Below are 25863 nucleotides of genomic sequence, written 5' to 3'. Positions count from 1 at the left end.
AGCCTAGCGGTCGTGTCCGCCCTGGCGGGCGGAACGGAGAAGCGGCGGATGACCATGGCGGTAACCGCTATGGTCATAATTGCAAAAAATTGACCGCCAGCCTGTTGGCGGTCTTACAGCTGCTTCTCCGCCGTCCGCCAGGGTCGTAATGACCCCCTAAGTGTCTACAACTGTAACAGTAGAGACTTCAGAATGCTCCATATCTTTGTAGGTGGAGGAGGCAGCGCAGAGGCAGAGGTAAGCCCATGAGTACTTCATTACTTTGTTTGTTTTGTACTCTTTTGTGGACTGTGTTTCTTACTTGGTGCAGCACAGATAAATCTACTGAAGAGTTTGAATACTATCTTTTCGTTCTTCCAAAAAGAGACTGTGTACACTGAGGTTGTTCGGCGGAAGGACTCCTCTGGTAATCTGGAAGCAAGAGCCATTTCCACCCCCCATTTCACCGCCCCCTAATTTCCCCTTCATGGGCTGTGCTCCTTTGAATCTAGTAGTAGAGAAAGATTTGGGGGGTTGCATGTGGCCGGTTGAAGACCCAATCCACTACATCAAGGACTTGACGCTGCCTGATATTGAGGTTGCAGTGATTAACCCCTCCCTGAAGAGGAATATTCTCTGTCTCCTCTCTCTGGACCACTGCAGTTTTAGATTCCAATGTTGAGTTTATCTAGTAGCACCCCTTCCGAATTTTCTTTGGTAGGCCTGAAAACAGCAGCTCCACCTAACTAGGAAGCTTTTGTGAATCCTTCAATCTACCAGGCCAATATGTGCTAATTTCGGAATCTCTCAAATGCTTGAAAATAATTTTATCCTCCATCTTAGTTCTTCTCGAACAATCTGCAAATTATTCCATCCATTTTCATGATACTTCAAGTTTGATGTTAAAAGCAATGCTGGGTTGTAAAAGAGATGTTACATGTCTCTATCTAGCGGAAAACTTCTTTAATGCATAGGAAAATAGAACCTTTCAGTATTCGTGAAATCTGAAGAAGCATTGGCTCCAGGGGGAGTCAAGACTACCCCAGTGCCCCTGGAGATGAAAGATCAATTTAAAAACTGTGGTTTCCAAGTTGGTAAATCCCAAATCTTGATCTCTCTGGGGGATCTTGGTACATAGGAGAAAGAGGAAAGCTTGTTACTTTCTTTAAAAACACTCTTTAATCCTGGTTCCCCGATCTTAGTGACACCGCATTTGGAGGACAAGGCTGCTGCTTCCATGCCCGAGGCTTTTCCAATCTGCAGGTTTAGGGAAGCACCAAAAAAGGCAGTAGCAAAGGTTTTAGTGTCTACACAGCTTAAAAGGAATCCTAGACAAGGAAAAGTCTAGCTAAAAAAAAGGAAAAAAAACAAACAAAGATCCTAAAAAAGGGACCAAAATAACTATGCCTACAAGATATCAGTGGGAGCGCATTGGACAGGGCCCTTGACATTAAATCTGCCCTGGTTAATTCTAGACCTCCAATGAGAAGGGATGTTCACTCTGTATCTTTGGCTGGACTCTCTCTTGTTTCTGCTGTAAGTCCTCAGGCTGGAGTTGCGAGCGAGGAGCCCACAGATATATAATCCTTCATTTCTATCCTGATACCTGTGACAACCAATCTTAATCCACCTGCGGATCCCTTTCATGTAGAGTCTACATGTACTGTAAACCCCATGGGGCAAAGAAATAATAGGGTTTGTTGATATCTCCTGTTATTAACTACAACGATTTTAGACTTTGTGGCTCTAGTTGACCATGATGTGATTTTGAATCACTCTCAGTTATTAGCATGTTTCGCAGATGTTGATAGCTTAAACATGTTTCAAAGTAGCAACATATCCCTTATAAAATTATTGTACTCTTTAACGGGGAGCAAAACAAGGGGTTGTTTCATTTTAAGATAGCTACAAATTTGCAGAGTTGTAATTTACTCCGGTCTATAGGGATTGATGTTATACCGGATTTTGGGGTGGGTAAAGATCTTTCCATCCACCTGTTAACTTAAATCATTCTCCATCTCAGTGCCACTAGGCTTCCAATAGGCTATTTGACCCCAATTTCAAGTCCCTGTAGAACTCAGAAAAAGGTGGAGTGAGAAAAATAGTTAAGTATGGTTCTCAGGGTTGAGTTTTGTATCTTTGTCAAAGGAAGATGATGGTCCTAATTGGAGCCGGCTGGCTCGCTCCCTAAATGCTGCTTATGCAGCAGGTCCACTGTTTATGCCACATAGTTAACACTTTTTAGCACTGTCTTCCTCGAATGCAGCAGGCCTATTGAATATTCCTAAGAAACATTAATTTCTAAGTAGCCTTAAGGCAGATGGAATTTGCATCCAGGAATCCTGGCGTTCCACTTTGTTTTTGAGGGCAGCTATGTTTTATGTGGTAATGCTATCCCTTCAAGGAAAGGGTATGCGAAAGGAGGGAGAGCCACTTTGTTACACAACAAACTTAAATTAACCTATAGTAGCTTTTTGGGTCCTCAAACCTTTTTCAAGCTATACAAATCTCCCCGTTGAGGGTAGGCAGAGCTGTATATTAGTGGTAAATGTGTATATTCCCCCAGACTCTCTTTCTAATACTCTTTTAACTAACCTTTTATCATTCATATTTGAGGCCTCATTCTTAAAGGAAGACCTCTACATTGAGTTAGTGTGAGTTTTAAATTGTAAAGTTTTTAATTATTCCCTTAATTTAATTGCAGATGTAGACAAGGAATAGGCTTTTCCATATCCTACCAATATAAAACAGATAAGAGAGGCCACCTGCTCCTCAGTCTGCTAAGTAAGAATGATGACCTCATTTTAAATTATAGATTTACTTTTGATTATGCAGCCCAATTTACCTAGAAATCGCCCACAGTGTCCTCCTAAGTGATTACCTTAGCACATCATATTCCACCTGTAATCTTATTTTGGATCTGAAAGTTACTGATGCCCAGTTTAGTGACCATTGAAGCCTAGTATTCCTTTTGAACTGTGCTATGTCCTCAATAGGTTTATGGAGATTTGATGTCAGTAATTCCCAGTATGACAAAAATACAGGGAGGTCGCATTGGTCATCATCTAGAATATGCAATATAAAAGAGCTATTATAAAGGACAGAGTAATAGGCCTTTGGAAGAAAGACGTCCATGATCACTTTAGCAAATTTATGAAGGTGGTCTCTTCTTCTGGCTCTCAAAGCAAGGTTACGGTCCATCAAACATTTCAATGTGAGACGTTATTTTCACTGAATAAAGAAATACACCAACTCGTTAGATCCCAATTTGTCTCCTTCATGAATGAAACAGCAAGGCTGCTATCTTTGCTCAAAGGGAGAAGACTCCATTTAAAAACTGCCCTAAAAATGAAAATGTGACCTTCTATTGTTTGAATCAAGGGAGTCCGCCTTCAGAAAAAAACATGCAAATATTCTGTAAAACTATTGCAGATTTATTATCCTTTAACTATTAGAGTGTGAAAGTTTGGGTCTGTTTGATTAAGGATTGATATAAGGAGAACACTATAGTTAGATTTCATATGAAAGATATTCCTGGTGATTCCAAGATGACACTTGCAAGCTATGGTCCATCTTCCTTGAGCGAGATTGAGTCACAATCATGGCAATGCAGTCCCCAGGAGCAATGGGTCTGGATGGGGTCCTAATCTTATTCTTGAAAAAAGAAATATGTCTTTGGGCACTGATTCTCTATGCAGCCTTTAATTACTGTTTTCATAATGCATATGTTCTGCCTTCATGGACTGAAAGAATCATTGCCCCCCTGTTTAAGAAAGAGGATCAAAATCTCCCCATTAATTACCGACAATTACTGACAAATCACTCTTTTAGATGCTGTGGGTAAAGTGCTTGCCAGATGCATCTTGGACCACTTAAACTCTTGGGTTGAGAATAACTAGATTTTTCTGCTAGAGCAATACAGTTTTAGGAAAAAGCATTGTGCCTTGGACAACATCTCAGCTTTACAAGCTGCGAACATGTGTCTATCAGGAAATGACCAGTTTTCACTGTATTCCTAATTTCTTTCTATAGCTTTTGATATGGTTGATTGTCCTACTTTGTGGGAAGAATTGTCCAAGCTTGGTATGCCTAGTGTTCTATTACGTTTATTAACTGCCCTTCATTCCTCTACTTGGTGCCAGATTTTGTTAGACAGGGGTAGGGTATTATCGACTGCCATCTTTACAAAAAGGCTTCTTGAAACAAGGGTGTTTTCTTGTGCCATTGCTTTTTTTCTTTTACATAAATAATCTTCCTAGTTTGTTAGCTGAAAGTAATGGTTTGCCACCTAGTATAGGAGGATACTCAGTGAGTTTTTTGTTATATGTGGACGACATTGTGATCCTTGACTTAACCCCTGGAGGTTTAGCTCAATGCCCAAGCCCTTTGCAACAGTATGCTGATGCACACTTTTCAAAAATGTACTTAAAAAAAAATAAGGTGTTATGATTTTGCAGAAAATAAGTGGGGCCTTGTTCTAATTATTCATTGCACCTAGGTAAACAGAAACTGGAAGTAGTTGATCCCACCACCTTCCTAGGCAAAATGATGAGTAGTACACTAAATGACGTACATCATACTCAGAATAATGGTTGTAAAGCTCAGACTCAGGCTAGGGCTCCTTTTTTATGGCTATGGAATGACTGCATTTTCCCACCTATTGTCAGTGTTTTTAGTTACTATTCTGCCCACTCTCCATAATGCTGTGGCACTCATAGACTCTGCAAACCGGGGCTTCATGGACAAGACTGAAGGTCAAATCTTAAAGAAACTATTATCACATACTACTCTAGTGCCAATGGCTGCCCTAATATTGGAACTCGTGCTAAGGAGCTCCTTTGTTCAAGGACTGGCGGAAGTGGTACGAAGGGGCCATTGCCTCGTGAACAGTAATCACAATTCTTTCTGACACCTTTTGTTTACAAAGATTTTTGAAAGCAAGAGAAATAAAGTGTTATTCTTTAGGAATTTTGAGTACGCATTAGAGCAATTTGACCTTGATTTAAGTACTGTTTCATTCATGTCATAGACGCAACTTGGGCTATTTCTTAAACAGGCTACTTCTAAGATAAGTTTCCATTTCTATTTGGACTCTTATAAGTCCAAGGCAAATTCTGTTAAAGCAGTTAATTATTTTATTATGAATAGACCACAGCATTTTGAGGCGAGAAACTTGGCCCATAGGGTTCGATACCTCTGGGCATTAATTCATTTAAACATTGTTCCATTAAATGACATTACATCTAAATGCTATGGTACACCAAGCACATATGACTTTTATAAACATGGATTTCTGGATTTGAAACGTCCTATTTATATGTCCTGCCTTGTTAATGTATCGTCATAAATGGCTGAGGCCTCTTTTTCTAAGATTCTCAGTATGTACGGCTGCAGAGACCTTTTTTTATTGTTCAATCCACCTAATGAAATGTTTTGTATCCATTTTTTTAACTTTTTCAAATGTTTCCTGCCTTTGCATTGGTCAACTTTTATGTAGTTTTAGGGTGTTCTTAAGGGTTTAGGGTATTGTATTTTTTCTTGTGTGTGTTTTTCTTTTCAAGTGGACCTTATTGGAGTTCCATATCATGAATAAAATAAAATAAATTGAGAATTTTGCTGCTTTAGCATTGGGCTCCTATGTAAACCTTTTGGCCCTCCAATTGTGTTTTAATGTTTACCAATTAAACACTATTAAAGACAAGACTGAGATACAGCATTCCAAAATTTTATTTAGTCTATTGCTAGGATAAAGAAGAAAATAATTACCTTTTGGGTAGTTTAAAGGAGAACATATAGAAATTAAAGGTAAACATGCTGAGAAGTGTAGGTCTTGTCAGAGAGGTAAAATATTTTAGCAATATCATCTTGTCCCAAGGAATTAGACCTAAAAAGAATCATGTGAGGCTAAATAGAACAGACCTTAATCTGTTTAAGAAGCAATTGGAATAATTTGGGTATCTAGTAGAATTTTGTACAACGTGGTTTAAGACTTTTGCAGTTAAAACCAAACCTTTTTCACTTTCATCAAAGAAAATTGTCAAGTTTAAATGGAGGGAAGATCACAAAGTCTTGTTTGAATTGAAAATACGAAACACAGTTGGCAAGGAGTGGGTGATGTCTTTGATTTTTTTACATCTTGAACCCCACTGCAATGAACTGTTCTATGACTGAACATGATGTATTGGCATGCATTTGGGCTGTAGAGCATTACAGAACATTTACATATTGCACGAGATTTGTTCTTGTGACTCTGGTAGTTTGAGACCCGCTGTCGGTGCTGCCAGATGAAATTTCTGTTTCTATACACTTCTTTTATTAAATAAAATAATTCATCATAGATCAGAGGAAGAGCTTATCTCATCATTCACAGTATTTAGTGATGAGGATAACAAGGTACTGTCTGGAATCATTTTATAACATCTGTTCCCAGACTAACTGACCTTCTTAGCATTATGCACGCATGTTGCTGTTGGATCAAATTAACCCTACAGATCCACTTTCTTACTTTGAAATCCATCATTATATTAAGTGTCCGTATATTTGCAATCTGCACACATTTGAACTAATTATTTTTTTATATCATTCTACCTTTGTACTGTTCTGCTGTTACATGATGTGCCCAGATTATCTACTTCTGTCATGTGCATGCATGTAATTTATTTACTACCTATGCTGAAAAATATCTTCTCCTTGTACTTAAATGAATAATTTGCATAGCAATTGTGCAACTTGTATGAATAAATATATACCACGTCTATTGCTTGTTGTAGTTGTGTCATACATAGGGCTATACTGTAACTGTATCATCACTGCTCCCAAATGACATTTGATGCTCGCAGAAAGTTCTTCAAAGCTGAACATCCAATATTGTGGAAAAGATGAGAGGGGAAGGTATTAAAGTCTATGTATGTCACTACGCATCGTACTGGACCATGGTGGCACGGCCGCACTCATCCTCTTTGACCTCTCCGCTGCATTTGACACCATCCCCAACTCCACCCTCAGCAACAGACTACACAACGCCGGCATTTAAGATAAAGCACTGGATTGGATCATGTCCTTCCTCACCGGAAGAACACAGCATGTCAGACTACCACCGTTCACATCAGTACCCAAAGACACATGCTGCGGAGTCCCCCAAGGATCTTCACTCAGCAGGATGCTTTTCAACATCTACATGGCACCACTTGCCAAGATCCTCAAGCAACACGGACTAAACATAGTCTCCTATGGCGAGGACACCCAACTGATCCTCTCCCTGTCCGAGGACTCTGCAAAGGCCAAGGGAAATATCCACAGCGGGATGAGAGCAGTCGCTGCCTGGAGAAAGGCCAGCTGCCTCAAACTCAAGAAGGACAAGACAGACATCCACGTAATTGGCTCCACCCCTTCTGACTGGAACGATTCCTGATGGCCCATCGCCCTGGGAAACACCCTGACATTGGACCGGCATACCTCAACCACCGCCTCACCTTCTACGTATCCAACAGACATCCCTTCTCCTCCCAGCTCACCCTTGCAGCCGTCCCGAAGATCCAGAAAAGCACAGCAGGAGGAAGATCCTTCTACTACCTGGCAGCCAGGACATTGAACACGCTACCTCTCAAGCTCAGGCAGATCGCATCACTGAAGCAGTTCAGGAAGGACCTCAAGACCTGGCTCTTCAAGTGAGCAGCACACCCACAAATAGCACCTTTAGACCCTATGGGTGATTAGCAGTGCTCTTCAAATGATTGATGATTGATTAATTGACTATCTAAGGCATCTGTGTACTGACATGGAAATATCAAAGATGTGAAATGATTGTCTTAAATCAACCTGTGCCGTAACCTGTGATGGCAATACAGGACTCTGATATGAGTCTTCAAATTTTCAATCTTTCCAAAATGGTACTAGTGACAAATCTAGCACGTTACATGATTTTTTACATGGAATCTATCTGAAGAAAAGTTCTGTCACTATTAAGCAAATGTTAAGAGGGGTGATCATTTGTGTTAAAAAATGACCTTCAACACATGTTGGGGGTATGGTCATCAAGAGGAACATTGAAAAAACATATTCTTCATAGTCTCTAGCCCACGTTGTTCTAGCCAGGAAAAGTAATGGTGGATTTTGCTTGTTAGTAGATCTCATAACTCTCAATTCTGGCAACCTAATTGAATAATTATTATATTAATTACACCCTGCCAAAGATTAATTGAAATATATTTTTTTTTTATAAGGTTGTAATAGTCTCCACTCTTGACTTAAGGACTGTGCACAATCGAATTGGCCTTGATTCAGAGTCCAAACGTTTCATGGCTTTTATTAACCCTTTCAGGCTCTTCCAATTAAAGACAATACTACTTGGACTTGCTTTAGCAGTGTCAGTGTTCCAGAGGTTCATGTTTCACTTGTTTTTGGATAATCTGGTCAAGTGTTTTCAAGATTATATTTTTTGTTTTTGTGAAGGATATAAGCATCAATTATGATATGGCCCAGGAAGTGGATTCAAGAATTACAAAGAAGGGGGAAGGGTAGGGAAAAGTTGCCTGTTCCAATCTGAGATGATTTCTTGGGCAAATCTATCTCTGGCAGCAGAATTCTTCCTAAAGAGCACTTGTGAATGTCATCAAGAAAACACTTGCCCCTCCAAAGATAAATATCTTTCAATGAGCTGTGTGAATATTACAGTAAATTTGTGAAGAGCTTTGTCGAGGTCAAAGAACCACGCAGGATACTCCTACATAAAGGTCAAGAATTTGAATGGGGTCAAAAAGATATACTGATTTTAATTGGTTAATTATCCAATTATACCTACACAAACTTTAAAACATTTGTCTGTGAGGAAACACTGTTTCATCACCATAGATGCCAACCCCTATGGTGTTTTGCTGTTCTATCTGAAAGGAAAGGAAGCTATGAACAGGTGGTTGCTTTTGCCTCTCATACACTGAGTGATTCAGAAAAGAAGTTGTTACCAGGTAAGATTTGTTGCAATGCATACCAGCTACTAGCTGACTACAAACATTATATGTTGGGTAATAGCTTTATAATAGATTTATGATCAAAACTGATCATAAACAATTGGTAAACATTTTGTCTCTGTGTGGGTGGCTGAATTCCACAGCTCACATTGCATGTTTGTGTTCTCATCCCCAAGAGTACTGGTATCAAGTTGTGTACATTCCATACTTAATCAAACCTCTGATCTCTGATTGTATACCATTCCTTCCCTGTCCCTTGCAGTCATAATGTACGATTGATTGCCATGTAGCTGATGTAGTGACGACTGTGTACGAAGTCATACTACTGTGGAGAATTGCATTCCTGTAAAAATAGTTACAAACAGTGACAAATTATCAATGCTTCAATAGTTTATGAAGCAGTACCTCAGAAAAGGGTTGTGTAGTAGCCGAGCCTACAAGGGTAATTGCTGTTACGGTTTCCATGTTTCACAGGAATTGAGAACGGTTGAGGTGCACCACTGGATGTTTACATTAATACATCCTGAGGAATAGTCACCAAGGTCACGTGGGCATGTCTGCCCTTAATCATTTGGTCAGAGTATATTTTTGGTGTCCTGAAAGGAACACTGAGGCTTACTGATGGATTAGGTCTTTTAACATATGTACCTTTAGTGACAAACACTTCAGACCACTGCACTAGACATGTATTCTATTCCATAGCCCCAAGATTGCATGCTAAAAATGAGATTGTCATATATTAGATACTTGCAGATCCTAATACTTGCCATGTGCATTATGGTCTAGTTTTAGTGCACTATCAGTCACAAATTGCCTGAGGTTAAGTTTGAGAAATGAATAGTAGTTCTGAATTTCCTTATTGAAGTGTTCAGCAAAGAAGGTTTCTTAAAATTGTTGTCACTGACAATGGAGTCCAAGTCATGTCAGGGAACGTTTTAAGGTTAAGGAAGTATAACAAGAGTCAAATCATCACATGATACTAGAAACAATACAGGTATGTCCACCATAACAAGGAAAGACTGGATTAGAATTTGTTGCCCTTGGAAAATGGACTGTGCTTTGAAGGGACACACATGTGATGAAACTAAATATAGGGAATTTGATAGCCCAACGTGGAAACTGTTGGAATGTGAGGAGAGTTGCTAAATGTAGAAATTGGACATAGAGAGTGATAAAGCAGATGATAGGGACAATAATGATTGCTTTCACCTACACCATGTGTCACCTCAGGTGCTGCTCTGTGAGAATGTTATTGGTAACAGGATAAGTGGTGAGGAAATTGAGTTAGAAAATGATTCTCTTAAAAAGGTACAAGATACAATGATCCAGGAGAATAACGAAAGTGGCTCAGAGAATGGGCATTAGGGTACACATTCCCTTGCCCAGAGGGTTAAACGTTCATTGACGATTGGGAGACCAATTTGAAAAGACTTACAAGATTGATTTTCTTCATCCTTCTCTATAACCATAGTGACTATTTTCTTTCCTAGTGTATATTCAACCTATTCTAAATTGCATGCTATTTAATTGTTTTGCTATTTTGTTGTTCAGAAGGTATGGTAAGTGTCCGAGGTAGCTTATGTCCATGTATTGCTGCGCTGACCTCTTAAAATGGCTAATTGAAGAACTGATAGAATGTTGACAGTTGTGATCTGACAACAGAGTTGTGACGTTGTTGTTGTCCATGTTCTGCTGTTCCTAAGTACTTCTTTCATTAAATAAAATAATTCACAGTCCCTCTGAAGAAGTCTTTCTCTCTTTCTTAACAATACAGATCGGATGAAAGCATTGTGAAAGAATCGGCAACCAAGGAAATGAATGTGGCCACATGTGGAAGGTTGAATGGGATGCGCTTTTGGTTTATAAAACCACACCACACTCTGTGTAATGAAAAACGACTTTGAGATACTAAGAGGGAGGAGAACTCTAACCATTTTTGCCCTGCATGTCTTCATGAAGAAATGAGGAAGGGAGTAGTGAAAAGCAAATATTTAAAGAGGTGCAATAACGGGTTGTTCGATACTATGTAAGGACTAAAAGCTACCCAAACACGGGGAGAGGAGTCGGTTAGAATACTTTTGATGGTTGTGGCATTATGGCTATTCATTGGGTGTGGATAACAAAATCCTGTAAACAAGGAAATGGTATGTTAAGGTGGTAGTTGTATCGTTTTGTTGAAGAGCTGTGGAAAAACAGACAAGTGTGGAATTTTGATCAAGATTCTAAGGGGAGTTCTAATGGTAGTGTTAGTAAATAATGGTTGTGAGGTTTTCAATAGATGTAAAAAGAAAACTGCAACTAAAATGATACTTGGTGATCCAATGAGTTATTTGTTGAAGTGGCCATCTTTGTTTGAGAGTGGTTTGGAGAATAGTAACGTGAGTGGCCCAAGCCTCTAGAGAGAATATATGTCGGAACAATGCATGCTGGAACCACGCATGCCTGAACAACGCGGTCAGAACAACAGATGTGTTGTTACCATTAATGCCTTTACCACGAATGCCTTCACAACGATTTTTCATTGTAAAGGCATTCTTGGTAAAGGCATGCATGGAACGGCAGGCATGGTTCCATGTGACCCCACTGGCCCTCGACCCACCCCTAAATCTACCGCAACCCCCACCCCTGACCCTGCCCCTAAAATCTAAAACTACCCCGACCCCCTACCCTGCCCCTAAAACCTAAATTGCCCCAACCCCCCACTCCCACCCCTAAAACTACTGTGACCCCCACCCCGCTCCTAAAACCTAAAACTACCCCAATCCCCCACCCCTAAAACCTAACTTATCCCAACTCCCCACCCCACCCCTAAAACTACCCTGACCCCCACCCTGCCCCTAAAACCTAAACTAACCCAACCCCTGCCCCTAATACTACCATGAACCCCCACCCCACCACTAAAATCTAAAACTATCCCAACCCCCCACCACTTCCCCAAAAACCTAAAAGTACCCTGACCTCCCACCCTTGCCCCTGAAACCTAAAACTAAAGCAAGCCCCCACCCTGCCCCTAAAAACTAAAATTAGCCCGACCCCCCACACCGCCCCTAAAACTACTGTGACCCCCACCCTAAAACCTAAAACTACCCCGACCCCCATGCCCCCCTAAAACTCCATACTACCCCAACACCCCACACCACCCCTAAAACTACCCCACCCCTAAAACCTAAAACGACCCCAACCCTCCACCCCTGCCCCATAAAACTAAAATTACCCCACCCCTAAAACTACCCCCAACCAAACCCCAGCCACACTCACCTGACTGCGTCCTCCCCAATCTGGAGTCTGTTTTCCTCTGCCTTAACCACGCATGTTCGTTTTTCCAGTCATGTATGGTTAAGGCAGAGGAAAACAGGGTCGTTGTTCAGGAAAGCGTTGTTCTGCTATCGTGGACAACGACCCTCGTTGTTCTTGCTTCATTCTTCAGGCTGCTTCCCCTGTAGAGATGGAGGAGGTTACTTTACCAGCTGAATTATTTTTAAAATGGCGCACCACTGTATTTTTGGAGTTGAAGATGGAGAATGAATGTGATGTGTTGTGTGGCTGTATCATGTGCATGTGTGTGTGTGAGTTAGTTTGTGTTGTAAATGGAGAAGGTGTGCAACATGTTGGCTTTAGGATGCAAAAGGAAGTAGGGCCAATGTGGTGATTTCTTTGAGTACTTGTTGATGTGAGGATATTAAGAAAAGTAGTTGGCAGCAGCTTGTTGATAGTCAAATTTCAGCCTAAGTTTGTAGTATTGTGTCTTGGGATATGTAATTGAAACCAATAATGAATGCAGATTTTCCTCTCCTCCTTTGGTGTTTCAACTTAAAAATCGTTTACTAATTATCTTAGGCATTTACTCCAAAAGCCTTAGCTCTCCCTCATACTGAGGTCAGCAGGTCACCATTTCCCCAGTGTCTGCGTGCTCCTGTCATGTTGCTTAATCAATTTCCATCCATAACGATTCTCCTAGTCCATAAACACCTTATGACCTCTTTCCTTATCTAGTCCCATCAATCACATCTTAACCGTGGTCCTCTCCCTTTTTTCAGTTTCTCTGCAGACTGCTTTGATGACCCCTTACCTGGAACCCAATGCCTGTACAATGCAATGTCTAACAGTGTACTCAGGAAGAATTCTTACTCTGTGCACCTATTCTTCACTTCTTTTATCTTGTGCCAGGCATGTTATGATATATGCCAGATGTGATGTGCTCTCACGTCGAAATCACACTCTATGGCTTATTTTCTTTTTACCTCCTATTCTTTTTATTTATGTTTGTTTTATTTTCCTTTTCTGTCCTGGTATCAATTTCACTCCTTCTTTTAACTGTGACTACTTCCTGGTGTGTCTCTTCCTTCTCTATGTCACTTCTTTCATGCATCTTATAGATTCATCCTAAAGTTTAGCAATTGATATCAGATGTAGTCAGATTCCTGCTCAGAAACAATGTTTTCTGTATTTCCTCAGTACATTTCTCCATAACCGGTTTAGTTGATCTGTCATTTCTCCAGTTACATAGTGAATCCACTTCATTTATTGTTATAGCAAATGTATCTTCTGTTTCATTCACTCTTTGTGGTCTTGTATAAAATGTGTTCTTATTGTGATCATATTCACTTATTTTGTATACTGTTGATGGTACGGGCTCTTGGCTGCTTCATCAGATATTTCTCTGATCTCATGTCCTGCAGTATCTTTACCCTTTTCATCGAAATCAAAAGCACTCTGTTTCTGCGCTTAAGAATGACATTTGCATTTTTTTCTTCCTGTGTGAGCTGTAACCCATACCATCTAGTGCCTCCTAATAGTTTTGTTCAAGTCGGTCCACTACATTAGAGTTTCTCCTGATATTTATAGGAAAGGGGGTTGCTTATTCAGTGAATCCATGCTTAAAATGCCCCTTTAACAATGTCTGTTTTAGATTGTTTTAAAAGGCGATCTTCAATTTCTTACATTTTTAATTCTGGACACAACTCAATATGGAAAAAGGGTGGCCCAGGATTTGCTGGTAGGCAGATTTAATCCGTTCATCACAGGCTGGGTCTTTTTTTCTCTAGTCTTCATTTAATTGTACTTGACTGTCATGATCGTTAAATCAACTACACTAGGTTAGTGTCTGAGCTCCACCTAGACACCCCCCAATGGATGTACTGTTCCCAATGCACACACCGTTGACAAGAGTTAGGGGCATGAACGTTCAGACGGAGTCACCCCACATTCATATCAAACATCGTTTTAGAAGAAACCTTGGCGTCAACTCAGTGAGCAAGAGCAGATGCCCAACTAATAATTTGTGAATCTGGGTAGGCAGCAACTGTCAAGCGCTTGGAATGGCACCATCCGTCGCCACTGGACTTCTCCATTAATCTGCTCTGCCTTGAACCTCAGTCGATCCCATCCTCATCGCCAAAGCGAACTGACATGCATCTCCTCAATCTCGAAAAATGTTAGTTGCTTCACTGATAAATGTTCAATGTCCCATTCAGACGTTCATGTAGAACAGTGTGCCTGGACACAGTGAACCATGCAATACAGGAAATCCAGAACTTACCCTTCTAGACCTCTATGCGTCGACAGAGTGAATGCAAAGTGAGCTGCAGATCAGCACATTTGAGAAAAGAAGAGCACGCGATTAGACAATCATCTCATTTGTTTTGTTTTTCATGCTTTAGAAGAGGAAAGTTCAGCCCCTGGCGTTGTGTGGTGATGATGGGGCCATGCGCGACCTCTAAAACCTACTTGGTCTTGGAGAAATGTATGGATCTTACCAATGGCCAGGACCCTAGCATTAAACTCTAAAATTGACGTTTTTTTAATCTGCACATTGAATCCAGGTATAAGGAAAAGGGTGTTATACAAAGGGAATTTGGTATAACTTGTGCGTTGAGGGAACACGGACAATGGTTATTAGATAAGAAATCAGAAAATTAGATAACGAAACTGGAAAAAAAGAGAGCATAGAGTAGTAAAAAAAAAAAGTTACTATAGTAACAGTGAAAAATCTACATGGGGCATACTTTGTTGTCTGCTATTGGCAACTGTGCAAAAGAATTGCAGCTACTCTGTTCATCTTCACTTTTCCTACTGTTGATGTTCGTGTGGGTTAGGTGAGCGCCGATTGTATGCATCTCTCCACCCTGCGTGTCTCTGTTCAGCATGGCTCTTTCGGATGTCTGGTTGATGTTGGATTCTGTCGCCTCCTTAACGTTGCAGTGAAACATCTGCAGCAGACACCTCCTGAACTGAAAACACAAGCAAACACATGTTTTAAAATAAAACTTCTGATTATGCACAAATAGGTTACAGCAGAGAAAGTCATTGCACATAGGTTACTCCTCTATTCACGAGTCGCGGAACCGCATCTATATAGGTAAACACAAGTATTACTCCGATTTCTTATGTTGTTAATTTCTTTTGTTAATTTTCCTGACAGCTATATGGAGAAACTGGCTGGCACGATTGTGATCAAATCTGGAACTAAACCGATCATAAAATCCTTGAACTTTTTTTCCTACCAAGGTTTGGGATATTTTTTGGGAAAGACAGACCTCCGCTATTTATTAAAAATCTATAGTCAGTGTACATTTGGATTCAAGACAAATAGTCATATCTTTTTACAGGAGATCGACGTTTTATCGTATGTAGGAGCCTATGTAGAATCATAAATGACTCACATTTAAATAGCGCAGTTTGAGGCCATTCTGGGTCTATATGGACCAACTGTAATCTTTTATGTGGGCTCTCAAAGCTAACCAGAGGTTTTACTGTGATTAATGATTTTGATAGAATTATTTATTCGAGTGAAAGATTGAAGAGGTCACTGTAGGACCTTCTATGTCAGAAATGACTTTAAATATCTATTTTCTTAGATTTTTTGCACCGCTCGCTAGAGGCTACGGAAACGAAGGAGGTGGAGCTCGGCTCCCTCATTGGATAGTGAAACTATGAGGCTATGGAGCTCAGCAACGGTGCTAGTGGAAGTCAGAGAGATAGAGAACAGAGTACACCAGAACTGGGCTAGTGCCATGAAAATGTAGGAAGACATAGATGTGAGAAGTCTGGAAGCATGAACCATTATTACCTATGCTACAATGATGTGACTGAAACAACTGAGAAGATGGTGTTGGAAAACCTCGAAGTATTGGGTAGTAAAGCAGCCCAATGACCAGTTCATCATGCAGTGTTTGATCGAGCGTGGTGACATGTTCACTGGGAGGTACACAAATGCCCCGAAACCCTGATGACATCACTATTCTTGCTGTGTTCCTGCTTCAACTAACCATGTTTGCTCCTCTTTGTCGTGCTTGCGACTCTCAAGCCTCTGTTTTTTTCCTGGTACCTTAGTGCTTGACATTACTATGTCTCGGTTGCTATTCATGTCTCTTTTCACTTTGCGATACCTATGTCTCCTTTTCCTTAATGTGATGTGGCTCTTCTTCATCCGTGTGCTCCCTTGCTGTATTCGTTCCCCCTTTCAAGTCAGTGCAGCATTGTGCACTAATGTGTCTCCACTGCCACCAATGTGCCTCTCTTTCTCCCGGAGCAGCATATTTTAGGCTCCACCCTGTATACATCATATACAAACATTTAAATGTACATATACGATATTGTAGCCAACTTGTGACTTCACCTCATTTACGTGAGTTGCATTTCTTTATATATTTATATATTTATTTATTAATAGTTTGCAATGTTTGCAATAACTAAAGATGTATCCATAAGTATATTAAATTGATCAACTGACTGCTGTAATTATGTTTTCATATTCACATTCAACATTAATGTTTGCTTCTATAATATATACATATATATATATATATATATATATATATATATATATATATATATATATATATATATATATATATTCACTTAAAAAACAAAGGTTACAGGGACTTTATAATTAGATTCTGAATTCACTCACACAAAACCATGGAAATTCATCAGCTGTAGTTGTAGTTATCTCAAGTAACTATAACTCATGCCCTAAGATAAATATAAGTCACTTCCCCCAGGCCCAGTTTTCTCCTCGGCCATGCATGACAGGGGTTGGCCACACAGCCAACCCCCTGTAAGCACCCAGCCATGTGCCACGCACAGCCTTCAGCCGTGCATGGAGGGGGTTTTCCCCAGGACCTAGCCAGCAGCCTGGACCTGCAGTCAACACCCCATTAACAAGTCAACCCCACACCATGCACCCCCTTGGCTAACAAAAGAAAAGGGGCAGGGTAGGAATACCCTGACCTCCTAGCCTTGGTGCTGAGGTCCGTCCTGCGACCACCCCAAGCAAAGTTTTTTAAAACATTTTTTGTAGTGAAATCCTGTCAGATTCACAAATCCATGACAAAAATTAGGAAAAAAGCCCCTAGGTAGGCCAGGTCCTGGGAGCATGCTGATATATGAAAAAAAGGAGGGGGGCGCGCACGCCACCCCATTATGAGGCTCTTATCAGCTTGGGGGTCCACCATCTTCCCAGAGCTTTGTGATTATGAAGAAGAGGGCTGTGCAGACCCCCTTACATTGAGCTCCTTGGGACCCAGGGAGAGCGTCACCTCCCTGGGGCATTCATTTAGAAATGGTAGGGGACCACATGGACCCCCCTCTGGGGGCTTTACTATGCCGTGGGGACCACTACCCTCCAGGGTCTGGTTTTATAAAGTTTTAGGGTTTCCACGCAGATGCCCTGGCCATGGGGACCACCAACTCCCTGTGGCCAAATACATTTTTTAAACAGGAGAGTGGGGCCTTCCTGGGCTGATTTTGGCTCTTGGGACCAAATCCCTCAGGCCCCACCGCTATTGCCTGCATGCCCTAGCCCTATTGAGGGCATCCATTGTGCTATGTTGTGGACCGCAGGTGAGCCTCAAGGCCCTTGTGGTCCCAGCCAGCTCACTGCTTCTTGCGGGAGCCACAATTGTTCCAGCACACAGGACGCTGCTAAAAATGCAGCTCCCTGTGTGCTGGAGCAATCGTTTAAACTATTTCCCTGCCCTGGGAGCTGGTGGCCCCGAGGATCCCGAGGGTAGCGGGCAGGGAAACAGATGAAAACTCTGCTTCCAGTAAACTGGGAAAGTTTGACAGCTCCTGCTTGCTAAAAGTAGAGTTAGTGTTTGCTCTTGCTTGGCGAGAACTGTTATCTCCTGCAAAGTGAAAACAAACAGCTAACTCCAGATAATGGGTACCTTAGTAGATAGCAGGAGCCTGCCCTGTGGGATGGTGGTGGTCCCCAGAGCCGTTAATGGCTCCAGGAGGGGGGCTTTGCAGCCCCCCCTTTTTTCTTATGCATGGGCCAGCCCTACGGAGCTCGTCGTCCCCCGGGGCTGTATATGGCCCGGAGGTGGACTGCACGGCCCCCCTCCCATTTAAATTGATGGATATTGCTCTGTGGAGGTGGTGATCTCAAGGGCCCGGGGCGGTTGTGTGTTGCCCCCGCATCTGTATTTAGTTAACCCCGGGGAGGTGGTGGTCCTCGGGGCTCATGAAGCCCACTGAAGGGAGGCCCACGTAGCCCCCTCATAAATAACAATAAAGCCCAAGGGAGGTGGCAGTCCCTGGGGTTCATAGGATCCTAAGGAGGGGGGTCCTCATGATTCTGCCACAAATTTGCACCAACATTTAAACAAAAAAATGCTTTTTTGCCTTTGCGGGGTCCTAGGGGACCCCAGTGCCAAGGCTATGGGGTTCGTGTATTCCTACCCTGCCTCCTTTTCTTATATTTCATCTTTTTTTTGGCACTCGGCTGAGTCCCAGTCCCAAAATGGCTGCCAACACTTCCTGGTTGAAGTGCTGGCAGCCAATCAAATCTCAGCATGAGATCAGGAAGATTTGCAAAGTGTTTGCATCTCTAAATATACACATTTGTTTTTATTTTTAATATTTCAAAAGCTAGTGAATAGATTTCCATTAAATCACAAAAAGCACACTTTGTGGACCAACAGCCAGCTTTCTGCCAAATTTGGTGTAATTCTGTTCAGCGGTTAGGGCTGTAGTCCTGTCTAAAATCCGTACTAGAAAATGCATGGGGAAAATGCGTTTTGGGACCCCTCTTTTTCTCAGCCCCCACTTGACAGAAACTTTCAAGGCAACAGCTAGTTCAGACTGTCATATTAGCTTTGAAAATTCTTGAAGATTCATCAAACAGTGCCAAAATTATTGGCAAAACAAAAAACGCTTTTTGTATGGAGACTAGGACCTAATTATAACTACCTACTAACTACTGATGATTGGGAGTAGGTTATCATATATATACATATATATATATATATATATATATATATATATATATATATATATATATAAAACCACTGTGTGAAATTACACCAAATTTGGCAGAAAGCTAGCTTTCTGTATACAGATTATGCTTCTGGTGTAAATCTGTTCAATAGTTTTTGAAAAATTAAAGGAAATACTAATTTGTATATCTCTTGCCCCCACAACTTTGCAAATAATGAAAAGCTTGTGCAGGGAAATGCAGAGCTCTTATTGGCTGCCAACACTTCAAACCAGGAAGTGTTGGCAGCCGTCTTGGGGCTTGGCTTCAGACGAGACCACAAAAAGTAAAAAAATTAGACAAGGGCCCAGGGTATGGACTCCCTGACCCCTTAGCTCTGGTGTGGGGTCCTAGATGGACCATCCAGGACAAAAAACACTTTTCTAAAAACAAAATTTGGACAAATTGGCAAATGTGCGGCAAAAAAAACAAAAAAACAAGCACAATCTCCTGCCCGTGTTAATTCTGAAGTCCCTGGGTGGGCGAAGTCCCATGGGCTTTGCCATTTTTAATGCAGGGGGGCTGACCAACCCCCTGCAGCCCAGGGACTGCCATCTTCCTAGGAATATAAAAAATATGTGTGCGGGGTGCCACTCAGGCCCCCAAAGCCCTGGGAACTGCATATTTCCTAGGGCACAAATCTCATTAAATGTGGGGGGACACCATGCAGTCCCCTGCTGCCCCAGGTACCACCACATCCCTGGGGCAGAAATTAAAATTGAATGCAGGGACCACACCCCGCATCCCTGAGACCACCACCTCCCTGGGGGACATCGCTCAATGTAATGTGGCAGGCCGCAAGACCCCCTCGCAGCCCGGGGGAGCCCACCTCCCTGGTTCACATAGTCCTCTCTGGGTAACAAATTAAAATTGAAAGTAGGGGGCGCACGCAGCCTCACACAGCCCTGGGACCACCATCTCCCAGAGGAAGAAATTAAAATGGAATGCCAGGACCACCACCTCCCCGGGTCATTTCTCTCAATCTGAAGCTGGTGGGTGCCTCCCCAGCCTGGGGGACCACCACCTACCCAATGCACAAATTAAAATTGAATGCGGGGGCTGCGTGGCCCTTCAGCAGCCCCGGAAACGGCCACCTCCCCGGGGCACTTCTTTTAAAACTGATAGGGGGTCCATTGCGGATCCTCGGGGCCACCAGCTCCCATAGCTATCTTCATTGAAAGGGGGCTGTGCGGCTTCTTGAGGAGCCACTGATGGTCATGGGGCCAGGGCTGGCTCCTGCTATATTCCGGGGTACCCACCCCCGGACATAGCTGTTTGCTGTGACATGGCTGGAGCTTTGACAGCTCCCACTAAGTCAGAGCAAACACTCCGCTCGCAGTGAGGGAGAGCTGTCAAACAGTTCTCCCGCGCTGTGAGTGGAGGTTTCCTTTGTTTCCCTGCCCGTGGAGATGCATGCTTGGAAACAGAGGAAACATTGCTCTCACAGAGAGGGGGCTGCTTCAGCAGCCCCCCCTTTATGACAGCATTGCTGTTTCCCACAGGAAGTGGGGTGCTGGCTGGGACAACAGGGGCCTCCAGGCTCCCCAGTGGTCCCCAATATTGTAACTGGATGTCCAGAGGAACACCCGGGTGACATGGCCGGACCCCAGGGGATGGGGTAACTGGGGCTGAGGTCGGCCTGGGGAGGAGCGCCACACAGCCCTCCATCCCAAAAATATTTAAATAATTAGGCCGGGCCCCAGGAATTGGGATTCCAGGGTGAAGATCGGCCAGGGTAGGGGGGCTGCACTGCCTCCTCCCTCTCAAAAAAATATTTAGGCCTGGTCTCCGGTGATGGGGACCCCGGGGCTGAGATTGGCTTGGGGGGGTTGCGTGGCCCCCCTCTGCCCCAAAAAGTTAAATAATTAGGCTGGGCCCCAGAGAATGGGGTCCCCGGAGCTACGATTGGCCTTGGGGGGGGGGGAGACTGCATGGCCCCCTTCTCCCTAATTTTTTTTTATTTTTGCAGAACTTTCCCTGACTGTAAAGCTTCATGCTGAACATTTATCTTATTTCCCTGAACTTCTACAGGAGTCTATGCTGACTACCTTCTATGCTCCTTAATAGGAATTCTTCTTTGTCAATCTGATTTCCAACTATGCTTTGATTAGAAAAGGTAAGCTTCTTTATGAAACATCTTATTGTGACCCTTGAGGCTATTTGCATTGTGGCAGTACAATTTTGCATCTAATTTCCATCACGATTTAACTTTCTGACACATTTTGGCCTCCAAACTATATTGTTGTATTTTCTGAATTCATTTTTACTTTGCATATATACTCATATATTTTAATTGATTGATTCCTAATCTTCGTTATGTAGTCACATTGAATTCACTAAGATTGGAAATGTATTTCTGACGTCAACTCACTTACAATGCTTCAAGTCCACTAACAACGGTCCATACGACCAATGGGGAAATATATTTGATGACTTTACTTAGAGATTGAGGGGCATTTATAGACAAGACATCACCCCCATGCTCCTCCTTTAATTGGCTACCCTGTCTCCCATATCATTCATGTGCCCCTTATCCTTTGTCACATAGGTCCTTCCCTGAGAGTTATTTCCCATTGACCTTATCACTCTCTGCTGTGCCTCTTACAGCATTGCTGTTGTCGGATGTCAGCCCTTGTGTCTAGTGGCATAACGAAACTTGAGAGGCCCCACCTACAAAGTACCAGGAGGGGGTCCCCTCCCCCTGGTCCCAGTCAGGGGCCTGCTGCCCATGCACAGTGTACTGTGCTGAGGGGTCCCCTTGGTGCTTGCTCCCCTGCTCCGCAGGGCCTGCGGGGGCCTTTGTTACCCCACTGCCTGTGTCTTATGTTGCTTGTGCTTAGTGCCTAAGTGATTTAGGGGGTTTGATAATAATGTTTAAATGAGTAAAGGTGTGCTTAGAGCACTCCATGTTTATTTATACTTCACTTACACCTGTGGTATGCAAGTCGTGAGGTGGATACAAATGAGATGTTGTATTATTGCATGCTCCATAATGAGACGCTTGTGGCATGGGCTCTATACAGATATACTTTGGCGTGAGAAAGCTGAAAATAGTCAGTAGGAAGAAAGTTGGGAGTTGACAATTGCCATCATGAAGAGAGGGGAACCTGAAGAGAGAAATTATTAACAAATGAGGCTAATACTGGGACATTTTTACAAAAGCCCTGATGTGGGCCCTGCTACGCAGATTTGGAGGTTCTAAGCATCACATTAACTTTGATCTAATACTGCCCATGCATTGTGCATTGAAAAAGACTACACTGTTGCAGACAGAGTGTATTCAGCACCATGGATACAAAGGACTTAGGGCCAGATGTAGCAAGCCTTTTGCGCCTCACAAACTGCGAAAAACGCAGTTTGCGAGGCGCAAAAGGCCAAACGCGATGCACAACCGCAAATTGGGAGTCGGTACCGACTCGCAATTTGAGGCTGCGACTCACAAATAGGAAGGGGTGTTCCCTTCCTATTTGCGACCGCATCGCCATGCAGAGTTGCTTTGGGACCGCGAGTGCGGTCGCAAACCTACTCGCAGTTACCATCCACTTGAAGTGGATGGTAACTCATTCGCAAAAGGGAACTTCCCCTTTGTGAATGCCAATAAAAATATTTTTTCAGAGCAGGCAGTGGTCCTATGGACCACTGCCTACGCTGAAAAAAACGAAACCAAATGGTTTCGGAATTTTTTCTTTTTGCAGCTCGTTTTCCTTTAAGGAAAACGGGCTGCAAAAAGAAAAAAAGAAAACTGCTTTATTCAAAAAGCAGTCACGGACATGGTGGTCTGCTGTCTCCAGCAGGCCACCATCCCTCTGAGTGCCTAGACTCGCTATGGGGTCGCAAAATGCGACTCACCTCATTAATATTCATGAGGTGGGTCTTTGTGACCCCATAGCGAGTCGCAGAAGGTGTCTAAGACACCTTTCTGCATAACATTTTGCGAGTTGCAAATTGCGAGTCGCTATGACTCGCAATTTGCAAGTCGCAAAATGTTTTTTTGCTACATCTAGCCCTTATTGTCTTACTGACAGAATGATGGCCCCCTGTAGAGATATAGGTGTGAGAGACTGAGGCTGGTAGGTACACACAATATGGTTTTTGACATAAAAGAAAGTTCAGGTGGATCGATGGGTAAGTGGTCCACCTACAGCTCTTGTTAGACCTGTCATCCCTAGTGTGGCCTTTCCCCAAACATTTTGCCGGCTTACCTCCTCTATTTGATGTACCGTTTTGTTGGTTTTAGGTCTCTGAGCCCTTTACCACAGCTGACCAGTGCTGAAGTGCATGTTCTTCTCCCCTAAAACATGGTAACATTGGAGTATATACAAGTGGAATATTTAATTTACTTGTAAGTCCCTTGTAAAGTGTTATACCATATACCCAGGGCCTGTAAAATTAATGCTACTAGTGGACCTACAGTACTGATTGTTCCACCCACACAAGTAGCATGCCTCAGGCCTGCCAATGCATGCCTGTGTGTGCAGTTTACTCCCACATTGACTTGGCATTTAACACTACTTGCCAAGCCTTAAACTCCCCTTTCATAACACATAAGGCCCCATTCAGATAGGCCGTAAGTACCTCTAAGGGCAGGGTGCTGTGTAAGTAAAAAGTGGGACATGCTTTTATGTTTCTCATGTCCTGGTAGTGGCAAAAAGACAAATATGTTCTTCACCATTGGGAGGTCTACTCCTCTCTTAGGCTAGAATTGGGAATTCCTTAATACACTTTTAAGCTGTAATTCCTAATTAGAAAGGAGTGGCTGCATCACATTTCACAGCTTTGAATGGTAATTATAAATCCTCTTTAATGGTAAAGTTGGATTTAACATTTTAATTTTAGAAATGCCACATTTAGAAAGTTGGCATTTCTCTGCTCTTTCTGCTATATGTGCCTTGCAGCCTGTCTCCAATATGCTTCTGGAGTGGGTGACAGCTACACTTTGTGCAGTCCCTTTAGACAGCCACAACCATGGGAAGGGTGGGTATGACAGTGACCTAATCTGCATTCATCTGCATTCTATTAACTCTTCCTTTACAGGAAGAGGGAGGGGGAGCTGGCACACCTGAATAGGCAGTGTCCTGTGTTTCACACAAAGGGCTGATTACCCCCTACTGATAGGGCTGGAAAGAAAAATGGACCTGTGCACTTCAAGGGCCTGCTTTGAAGTCACCACCACTTCAAAGACACAACTGGGACTCTGACTATACAAAGACAGTACACTAATGGACCTGTTGAGGTCCAGGAGTGAGGACTGCAGTGCTACAAGGATTGCCACTCTGGTGGATTGCTGCCCTGAAGGACCACTCTGTGCTTTGCTGAGCTGCCCTACTGCCTGCTGATCTATTCCTTGCTGAGGGCAAGTACTGGACCAATCTCACTTGAGCCCAGAGTGACTCCAAGGGCTTGCTGGCTTGCCCCCTATTCTGAAGTTGCAGGGCCATCAAAGATTTCCTTCAACCCTGCAACATCACTAGGACTCTGTACTCTGAGGGTCTTACCCTGCCAAGTGGAGCCAGTCCAGCTAATCCACACTCATGGACTATTCTCCTGCTGCTTCTGCTCCCGCACCTGCCTCCACATACCACACGACCCTACCCCAAACCCTAACAGACACCTCAGGTACATACTCCTCAACAGCAGCTCCCTCGTCAAACATGCAGTAGAAGTTTGCGACCTTCTTGACTCGATTGTCCCTGGATGTCGACTTGCTCACAGAGACCTGGATCACACCCACCTCAGCCCCAAACATCGCCACCGCCATTGACAGCTACAAAATCGTCCACAAAGAACGAGCCAATCGACCCACAAGAGGAATTGCCATAGTATACAGGAACACCCTCCTCCTGCCGACCACCAGCGAGACAGAACCTACCAACCACTCTAGAACACCTACACTTCCAGATCCAGACAGATTCAAACACCTCCCACTGTGGCACACTCGCATACAGACCACCCAGGCCCCACCCCAGTTCAGAGAAACCAAACGCCTATTTTGTTTCACCCCACGCGCTCGCCTCCAATGACTAAATCCTACTCAGTGATCTCAACTTCCACCTCGACAACCATGATGACTCAGACACCACAACTCTCTTGGACAACCTTCCAACGCTCAGTCTCAAACAACTAGTCAACCTCCACACTCATGCAGCAGGTCACACCCTCAACCCCGTCTTCTGAGCAGGAAACAACATCTCCATCTCGAACACCAGTAGACCAACTACCGATGTGTGCATTTCGCCTTCACAAAAACCATTGCATACCACTACGTCCTCCGTCCCCCTGGGAGACGCTGGGGCAAAGTCACCAAAGCGCAGCTCACTGATGCACTCTGCCTCTCCCGACCAATGGACACAATGAACATGGATGACTCAGCATGTAGTCTCCACCACTGGATCACAGTATAAGCCAACAGCACAGCCCCCCTCAGAAAACCCACCAGAAACCAGTACTGCAAGAAACCAAGCTGGTTCACAACAGAACTCCAAGGGGGTCATTACAACCCCGGCTGATGGTGTTAAAGCAGCGGTAAGACCGCCAACAGGCTGGCGGTCTTTTTTTTAGTATTATGACCATGGCGGTTACCGCCATGGTCATCCGCCGCTTCTCCGTTCCGCCCGCCAGGGCGGAGACGACCGCTGGGCTGGAGACCTGAGTCACAATACT

At 43.1% G+C, this 25863-nt stretch overlaps 1 protein-coding gene across 2 annotated transcripts in view; it reads right to left on the bottom strand.

The window, feature by feature from the left end:
* Positions 1–25863, bottom strand: part of LOC138300419 (vertebrate ancient opsin-like) — a 566835-nt gene that overhangs the window by 65525 nt on the left and 475447 nt on the right. For both annotated transcript variants that reach the window (XM_069239767.1, XM_069239765.1), the window contains exon 5: positions 14951–15175. In XM_069239767.1, the coding sequence (XP_069095868.1) occupies positions 14951–15175 (225 nt within the window). The remainder of the gene's footprint in view (positions 1–14950; positions 15176–25863) is intronic.

This window comes from Pleurodeles waltl, chromosome 6 (assembly GCF_031143425.1).
Source record: "Pleurodeles waltl isolate 20211129_DDA chromosome 6, aPleWal1.hap1.20221129, whole genome shotgun sequence".
Taxonomy (NCBI): Eukaryota; Metazoa; Chordata; class Amphibia; order Caudata; family Salamandridae; genus Pleurodeles; species Pleurodeles waltl.
Note: the sequence above shows the minus strand (reverse complement) of the source record. Positions and strands in the feature narration are given on the sequence as shown.